General features: G+C 36.7%; 1 protein-coding gene across 1 annotated transcript in view; it reads right to left on the bottom strand.

Annotated features, from left to right (window-relative positions):
* LOC149193765 (phosphopantetheinyl transferase-like) overlaps positions 1-5,711 on the bottom strand; it is a 99,418-nt gene extending 93,707 nt beyond the window's left edge. Inside the window, exon 1 of the mRNA XM_089404928.1 lies at positions 5,029-5,711. Within this exon, the coding sequence (XP_089261054.1) occupies positions 5,029-5,120 (92 nt within the window). The 5' untranslated portion in view covers positions 5,121-5,711. The remainder of the gene's footprint in view (positions 1-5,028) is intronic.
* Between the last annotated feature and the right edge of the window lie 3,794 nt (positions 5,712-9,505).

Consider the following 9,505-nt stretch of genomic DNA (forward strand, 5'->3'; position numbering starts at 1 on the left):
ATTGCCCTTACAGTTTTGGGCAGATGCTGTAGATACTGCTGTTTATCTAATAAACAGAGGGTCTTCAAGTTCCTTGGATGGTGGTGTTCCAGAGGAAACATGGACAGGTAAAAAGGTAAACTACTCTATTTTAGAGCCTTTTGGTTGTGAGGCCTTTGCCCATATTGATAAAGAAAATAGAACAAAGCTTGAGGCAAAGTCAAAGAAATGTACCTTTATTGGATATGGTGTTAATGATTTTGGTTATCGCTTATATGATTACGAAAATCACAAAATCATTAGGAGCAGAGATGTAATATTCAATGAAAAGGTCTTGTATAAAAATCAGTTGCAGGAAAAGAAATAGGAAAAGGAAAACAAGGAATACGCAGTTCTTGATGAAATCACTGAAAAAGTAAAGGTGCCTGAAAATAATAATAATCAACAACCACAACAACAGCAACCACCACAACAACAACAGGCACCCCAAACACCTGAAAGTGGTGTTAGAAGATCTACCAGGATAAGTAGACCCCCTGAAAGATACTCTCCTTCATTATATTATTTATTGTTGACTGATTCCGGTGAACCCGAATGTTATGAAGAAGCAATGCAGGTTGAAAGCAGGAAGAAGTGGGAGGTAGCCATGGAAGAAGAGATGGACTCCTTAATGCATAACCAGACTTGGGATTTAGTCAGGTTGCCTGTAGGAAAAACTACATTGAAGAATAAATGGGTTTACAGGCTGAAGGAAGAAGATGGAGGAAAACGGAGGTATAAAGCTAGACTTGTGGTGAAGGGGTTTGTACAGAAGAAAGGTATTGATTTTGATGAAATATTTTCTCCTGTTGTTAAAATGACTTCAATCAGAACTATTTTAAATCTTGTAGCAGCTGAAGATTTGCATCTTGAGCAGTTAGATGTAAAGACAGCCTTTCTCCATGGGGATTTGGAGGAAGAGATATATATGCAGCAGCCACAAGGATATGAGGTGAAAGGGAAGGAGAAACTAGTGTGCAGGTTGAAGAAGAGCTTGTATGGCTTAAAATAGGCTCCAAGGCAGTGGTATCTAAAATTTGACAAGTTTATGTCTGAACAAGGTTATACTAGATGTCACTCTGATCATTGTGTTTATTTGAAAAAGCAAAATGATGGTAGCTATATTATATTGTTATTGTATGTAGATGACATGCTTGTTACAGGCTCTAACATGCAGGAAATAAATGTGCTCAAAGAAAATTGGCAAATTCATTTGCAATGAAGGATTGGGAGCTGCAAAACAAATCCTTGGTATGAGAATAACTAGAGACAGGAAAAATCGTAAATTAACATTGTCTCAGAACGAGTACATACAAAAGGTGTTGAAAAGATTTAACATGCACAATGCAAAACCAGTTAGTACACCTTTTGCTAGCCATTTCAAACTTAGCAAGGAAATGTGCCCAAAGACCCAAGAAGACATGAATTATATGTCTAAAGTTCCATATGCATCAGCAGTTGGAAGCTTAATGTATGCAATGGTCTGCACAAGGCCTGATATTGCACATGCAGTGGGAGTTGTAAGCAGGTACATGAACAATCCAGGAAAGGAACATTGGATGGCAGTGAAATGGATTCTCAGATATTTGAAAGGTACCACAAATCAAGCATTATGCTTTGGTGGTTCAAACATCTCCCTACAAGGATATGTTGATGCATATATGGCAGGTGGCAGAGATAACAGGAGGAGCACTACAGGATATGTATTTACTGTTGGAGGAACAGCTGTCAGTTGGGTTTCAAAAATCCAAAGTGTTGTTGCACTTTCAACAACAGAAGCAGAGTATGTTGCTGCTACAGAGGCTAGTAAAGAAATGATTTGGTTACAAAGGTTTATGGGTGAATTGGGTAAGGAGCATGATATGGGCACGTTATACAGTGATAGCCAAAGTGCCATTCATCTTGCAAAGAACTCAGCATTTCATTCCAGGACTAAACACATACAGCTCAAGTACCATTTCATACGATCAGTGTTGGAAGATGGAGAGTTGAAGCTGGAAAAGATACATACTAGCCAGAATCCTGCAGATATGCTAACAAAAGTTGTAACCAGGGAGAAACTGATAATATGCTCAGTTTCAATTGGTCTTCAAGGATGACGATGAAGATGAGAAACAGCCAGGTCCAAAGAGGAGTCATTGTCCAGCAAATGGAGCAGCGGTGGAGTTGCTACAGTGAGTCTCCAAGTGGGAGATTGTTGGGTGTGGAGCCTGATTATCTTCTATATTATGGAGCAATGGAACACATAAAATATTGCAGAAATATAAACACAGAAAACGCATAAAACAAGAGAGACACAGATATACGTGGTTCACCCAGCTTGGGCTACGTCCACCCCAAACAGCCAGTCCTTCCTTTCTATTATCCAGCAAAATTAAGAGACACAACCTACAGCAGATCCGCTGTAATATCCTCTGTTTTCTCTCACAGTCTCACCTCTCTATTTCCCGCTCACAGAATACACATCTATCACACAGCCTCAAATACAATGCCCTCATACAAAGAGAGGGGTTGCCTTCTAGGGCAAAAAACCCTAAACTAAACATAAGTTCTACCGTCAGATCATCCGCCTAATGAACGGCCCAGATTGACTAGAAATTACTATACTTTTACAAGGCAATTTTACAATTGTTTTTAGCTTCGGGGGCAGTTGTTTTTAGCTTCGGGGGCGCTGCCCCCGAAACCCCCCGCCAGGGGGGGGCTCCCAAAGGTCGTAGCTGCCCCCCCTGGACCCCCCCTGCAGCGAATATTTTACGGGCGGCAACGCCGCCCCCATTTCGAACTGGGGTCCAATGTGGCGATACCTTTGAATATAGAAGATAATCAGGCTCCACACCCAACACTTTTAATCTGCTTGCTTTGGCGTAGTGATGGAGACTGGGCGTATATGCACTGGAATATTAAGGGTTACAGGTTCAAAAACCTCTCAGTGCATACATTTACAAAATGTAATGGGAGTTGATTCATATGTATTATGGATACGTAGACACTCTAGAAACTCAAGACTCGTATCTTGATAAGTTAAACCCAATATCCAATAATAATAGTAATGATCCTTCAGCCACTGGCATGGTAACTGCAGCAGATAATCTCCTATTTTTATAATATCGTACTTGTTTTCATGGGGATTGTATCCAGCCTGTTAATTTTCTTGAAACTTTCCAACTACTTAGATGAATTACTGAAAACAAGGCGACTGAAAACTGAAACCAATGTACTTTCACCAAGGTACAGAGTTTCTTAACAATCTATAAGCAACAGAAAAAAACACCAGAGATAAAAACACATGCACACAACATTGACACACTTGTTTTACCCAGGAAACCCAAAAGGGAAAACCTGCTTTCTTTGTTGTGGTATTTTATTGATTGTTCTTGAGCAGTTGGATCTATTACAATTCACACTGCTTCTGCAGCCAGCAATTTATCTCTGAGAAATAGCCTCGACCTGCCCTAAGAATCTCTGATCCCAGCTCCACAATCCTTGCGCACTTGCTCCTATTTCCTTGCGCACTACCTCCTATTTCCTAGCGCACTTGGCCTCCTATTTCCTATCACACAATTGCCCCTATTTCCTAGCGTTTTTGTGGCTCCTAAATCTGTCTGCAGTCGCTCTTCAAGAATGCGCACTCCACACACAAAGAATTGATCTATGAATTTGTGCCTTCGTCCTTCTCTTTATAGATAGAATTTGAACCATGCAAGGAGGCCTAGTTCAATTAGCAGTTCACTCGAGTTTCCTTCAGTTGTGATTGTAAGTTAACTGAGAACTCAATTCGTTCACTTGCCAATCAACATTGGAGTCTTAACTCATTCTCTTTCCAATCAACACTGAAGTCTTAACTCGTTCTAATTGAACTCTAACTGAACTTGTCACTGCCACCTCGTCCTATAGTTTAACTGAAGGAAGACTCCACTTAACTGAAGCTCCAACTCATCGTAAACTAGAAACCAACTCATCGTAACTGAAGCCTATCTCACGAACTCACACTCATGCTAGAGAAAGACAAATTCGTAGTCTTCACTGGCTAAGGCACAAGCCAGAAGACCTTCCATCACTACATTTTCAACACAGCCAAGATGTGGTTTCCAATTTTTGTACTTCTGGACATACCACCAGATGGCAATATGGTATATTTTTCCTAGATATAAGATTGAGAATGCTTCCAAAGCAATCATATGAAAACCTTGAGCTCAGGAACATTGACAATATGCAATGGGACCTAATTCATGTGGATATGTACACACTCTAGAAACTAGAGATTAGATATCTTGATAAGGTAAACCCGATATCCTATAATTACAACAATGATACTTCGGCCACTGGCATGGTAACTGCAGCAGAATAATCTTTTGTTTTTATAATTTTACTACTTGTTTTCAAAATTTCAAGGGGATTGTATCCAACCCAGACGTCATTTTTCATTTTTCGTACTTCTGGATATTCCACCAGATGGCGCTATGATATATTTTTGCTAGATAGAGGATCGTGAATGCTTCCGGAGGAATCATCTGAAAAACTTACTCCAGGAACCTAACGCCATCACCCAAACGTGAGTCTTCGCCTCTGGATGCATCAGGCCAACTTAAGGCCATGATAGTTTACCCCCTTTTGGCCACCACCCTTATGCGGGAGCAAGCAGGCCATTTTTCCGACATTTAAACCCTAGTGGGAGCTAAGACAATACCCCGCTTTGGCCAACCCGGTTAACATCTTGGGGCTATTTTTTTGGCTAGATATGATACCTAGCCCAATTTTTTTGAAATGTTGGGACTTTTAATGCCCTAACAACGATTGCTTTAGCAACCCACATTTGTTTCTACAAAACAATCATGTACATAGCTGCACTAAAAGACAGAAACAATAGAACGCCATTAAACATCGTGACCTACCTAAGAACTGCATCTCAATTCACGTGAAGCAATAGAGTAACAATCTTAATAACAAGATACTGAACTTAAACTCGTTTAAAAGTTCGAGGAGATAATTTTGGTGAAGGTGTAAACATACCTGGGAGTTGGAGGTGCACAATAATTCAGTAATGAGAATGGCATAGTTGGGTCAGTACAAAACGTTCTCCTCCCAATACAGGAAATATGCATTGGATATATCCTTTCATAGAGAGATATATGTCTTCGGATTATATTATTGTATCTGGACCATGATTACATTCAAGTTTCAGTAGTATTCGTGATGTCAAGAATATTAACAGTTGGTGGGTCGCCTGTCTATCATGTAATCGGCATGCAAATTGAATTCAAAGAGAGCACAAGCAATTTCTCAGCAACTACTCCATGGATTTAGCTTGTATAGAAGGCCACCTCGACCGAATTCCTTAATGCCCGCTCTGTTTGAAGTGATGTTTACTTACGCAGGCAGAGTTCGTTCCTACCATTGAGACCAAGCAAGTCCCAACCAGCGTTGGAATTTGACGGGCAAAATGCCCGTCGGAAGGCATTCTAACCGTAAAATAGGTTTAATAATTTTACATTGCCGTTTCACACGATGTGTTTTGCAACTTCCAGAACGTTTTTTTGACGGTTTTAACTTTTTTCAAAAACGTCTTTATACCTAGTCACCTATTTTACCCATATTCCCTCTCACGCTCTGGCAGGCTCCAACTCTGCGATAATGAGATGCACCAATTTACATTCAATTCCACCAGTCAGCGGTCGGTAGCGATCCAAGTCGGTCAGTGTGTTGCGTTGTATCTAATGAATTAATTAGATAGGCGAGTGACGCCATCATAGCATTTGAGATATTGGATTTCGACAGAGTCTAACTATTCTTTGGGTTATTACATGTGGATTTATTACCAAATTTTAACTACTCAAATCATTATTGATTGGTCATTTAAAAGCAAAATTAATTCATAAAAATATCGAAATTTGGTAGCAATGAAAACTAAATCAAAACAAGCGAATTAAATAAATCAAAACGAGGAACTAGCAAAGATGGGTTGTGGGTTGTGTTTAGTTTAGGAAATATGGGTTGTGGGTTGTGTTTAGGTCAGGAAATTTTATAAAGGGTGAATTTTGATTTGTGTTTAGGTTAGGAAATTTTATAAAGGGCGAATTATACTTTTACATAAATGTTTGTTTTTGTCGACAACATGAACGATTAAAATTTTTAACATTTTTTAATTGTGTTTAAATGAAAAGAAAATATGGTTTATTATAACGTGTCTTGAAGTGCTAATTATAACGTAAAGTAACATTTTTTTAATTGTGTTGAAATGAAGTATGGTTTATTATAAGGTTGTTTTGAAGTGCCAATTATAAGGAGATGATTAACTTCGCCTGATTTATTATAATGTTGTGATTAAATCCCAATTGAAGTGATAAATTTCACTAGCCTTTGGTTTTTATTTTTATGTTAATTGTTTAATTTAAAATTTACTAAACATTTCATAATAATCTTTGGAAAAAAATAAAAATAATTTTAGTTTTAATTAATATTGCTTTGTCAAGAAATTCTCAATTAAATTTAGTCTCAATTTGATATGAGTTGTAATTATGACTAAAAAAGAACTAAATAAAGGAAAGGAGTTGAAAGTGTTATTCAAATGTAAGAGAAGGAAAAGGAGCGAAAATGTGTTTCAAGAATAGAGTATAAAGTGTATATTATGGCAAATTATGAGATATAATTTTACACAAAAATAACTAGGAAAAAATAATTCCAACCTCCCAAATATGTTAAGATGTAAAATGAGATAAATTTACATAAGTTGCATTTTAGAGGAAGTATATCAATCTATGCTCTAAAATGATGAAAATTCCAACATCCCAAATATGTTAAAAATTTACTATGTAAAATGAGATAAATTTACATAAGTTGCATTTTAGAATAAGTATATCAATCTATGCTCTAAAATGATGAGAAATTGACACATAAAACCAAGAAAGAAAGGGAGTTAGTTTAAAACGATAAGAAATTAGCACACAAAAGAAAGAAAAAAAAGGAGTTAGTTTGTGGATGAGACATTAGGAGTGGAGTAGAGGCAAACCCTATAATTTCACATGAAAAATAGAATATGTGCACCATGAGATGACTGAAATTACATGAGGGTGACATCATAGCCATGCCCAAGATAAAGGGTAAGGATACTTTAAAAGATGAGGAAGAGGATATAGTATTTATTGACTATAGATTTACTATTACATATATGGGACAGAGGGACATAATTTATTAGAGAAACTATAAACTGGTAATGTAGGATGGAAATCGAAAATGTAATTTAATCAATTTTGCCTTAGACCAACAATTTAGGGTTGATTTCATTGGACTAGTTTTTGCTACAAGTTAATGATGTATGAATCATTTGCAATTGCATATCTATGTTAATAGTTTCACTAGCTTCAATTTAGAAAGTGGTATAATGGGATAGAATTTATTTTCAAAAGGGTTGTGTAATAGGATAAAACTTTATTTTCAAAAGGCTTTGCTTTCTTTAGCTGGGTGGAGTCCCCATAGTAGCCCTCATGAGGGTTGGGATTTGATAACTTAGGTAAATAATGATACTTAATTGAGTCTAATTGGAATTAATAATAACAATTGTGTACAAATAATAATATGGCTATGTACAAAAATAAAAAATAATATGGTGACCTATAAATTAAATAAAAAATAAATGGTTGTCTAAAAGTGTCCAAAATACCAAAAATCCACTTATGAAGAACTATATAATTTTGTGTACAAGACTTACAATGAAGTACTTTTATTTTAATTTTTAACAATTAATTTGATTTTCAATTTGGTTATTGAGAAATTTTGATATGAAAAGATATTTTAAAATAGAAAATATGTTATCATTATTAATTATATGGAAATAATCAGATTCAATAACTCATTTGTGTGTTATAGTCATTTTGTATTTTTTGTTATGATAAATATGTGAAATTTTTAACATAATTGTGTTATAGAAGGGTAATATTTTACTCATTTTTTTGAATGGTTAATTTATTATCAAAGCATCACTCTGAAGGGTAACATTTTAAACATAACGTTCTTTGATGGGTAGTATGAAGATCTAAAACGTCAAAAAAAAATTGTTTGACGAGTAAAGAGGAATCCAAATTCCAACTGTGGTCGCAACCCCCCCCCCCACGATTATAATACACTCAGCAATCTTGAAGTGACACATACGAGCGCCCCAGACATGGGTATGCAAATGATCCACCTACGACGGATATGGCCCCATCAACCATGAGTACTCTGCATTGTGATTTTCCAACAAAGGCAAGGACAAAATTAATATGAAATGATATTTTAAGGTCCACGAGACTAAAAATAGTCTATGAGACCATTAGTTCCCTGTTTTTCGCTCTTTGCAATTCAGTCCTTTTTTGATTCAAATTGATGATGCGCTGACCCAACGTTCCAACAATCTCCTCGCTAAAAAGACAATGCCAAGACACTGAGGCTAACATGTTCCCATAACTTTCTCTGAGGTCTTTGTATGCATCACATTCCAAAATGAAATGTTCTTCCGATTCCACGGCCCCAAACATGCAAAATGTACACACCCTTTCTTCCCAAGCTTCTTTAAGCCTTTTCCACCGTCCTGTTTCACACTGAAGTTGATGTGAGTTGGTTCTTAATTGAGCAATAAGAACCTTTGCCCTCCACGAAATGCTAGCTCCAATGAACTCTTTTTGTTGTAAATCACACGTAGGGTTGAATTCCCCAATGTAATATTTCTTCTTTCTACCCAACTCTTTTCTCCATATCTTTTTACGAAACTTCTCCATAACAAAATCCTTTAGCTCCTTGTTATTTGTGGGACATGCATTGAGGTAGATATCCCATTTTTGCATCCATGTGTAGTTTTGTTTCATCCATGTTTTCTTTCTTTCACTGATGCCTTCATTGAAGATAACATTAGGCCATCTACCTACTCTCATTTGTTCAATTCTTTTTAGGTATCTTATGAGCCACACCATAGAAATTTCTTCAATGGAAGTTGCTCCTGTTTCACTCAACATTATCTCATAAGGTACCGAACTTTTTATTTTGAACTTTCTCATGATCAAGCGTTTTTGGATCTTCTCAATTTGTTTCCATTTTGAGATGGGAGTGCTACTGGCCCACAATTCACACCCACATAGCATCACTGGACAAACTAGGAGTCCAAAAAGCAATTTAATCATTTTTCAATCCCATAACTCTGCCTCTCTACATTTGTTTTGAAGAGCATATAATACTTTCCACCCTCCTAAAATTCTCTTCTTTCTGCAGTTATCCCAATTGAGTTTGTTGTTGAAATCAATCCCAAGGTACTTGTACTCCTTTACTTCTTCAAGAATGTTGTCTTCAAAGAAGAAAGTGAAAGGGAAAAGGTCAACAAAAAAAATGGGGGAGCAAATAGGATGTATTTTTTGTTCTTCCCGAAAAGTGGAAAGAGAAAATCATTTTATTTTAGAATGTGAGGCTTTCAAAGACAATATGGAAAGTTATGCAGATATGTTGGCAGCTAGCTCTTGGGATA

The sequence above is a fragment of the Pinus tabuliformis genome, chromosome 2_2 (assembly GCF_031772625.1).
Source record: "Pinus tabuliformis cultivar Carrire ecotype Pingquan chromosome 2_2, CPIR1, whole genome shotgun sequence".
In the NCBI taxonomy this organism is placed as follows: domain Eukaryota; kingdom Viridiplantae; phylum Streptophyta; class Pinopsida; order Pinales; family Pinaceae; genus Pinus; species Pinus tabuliformis.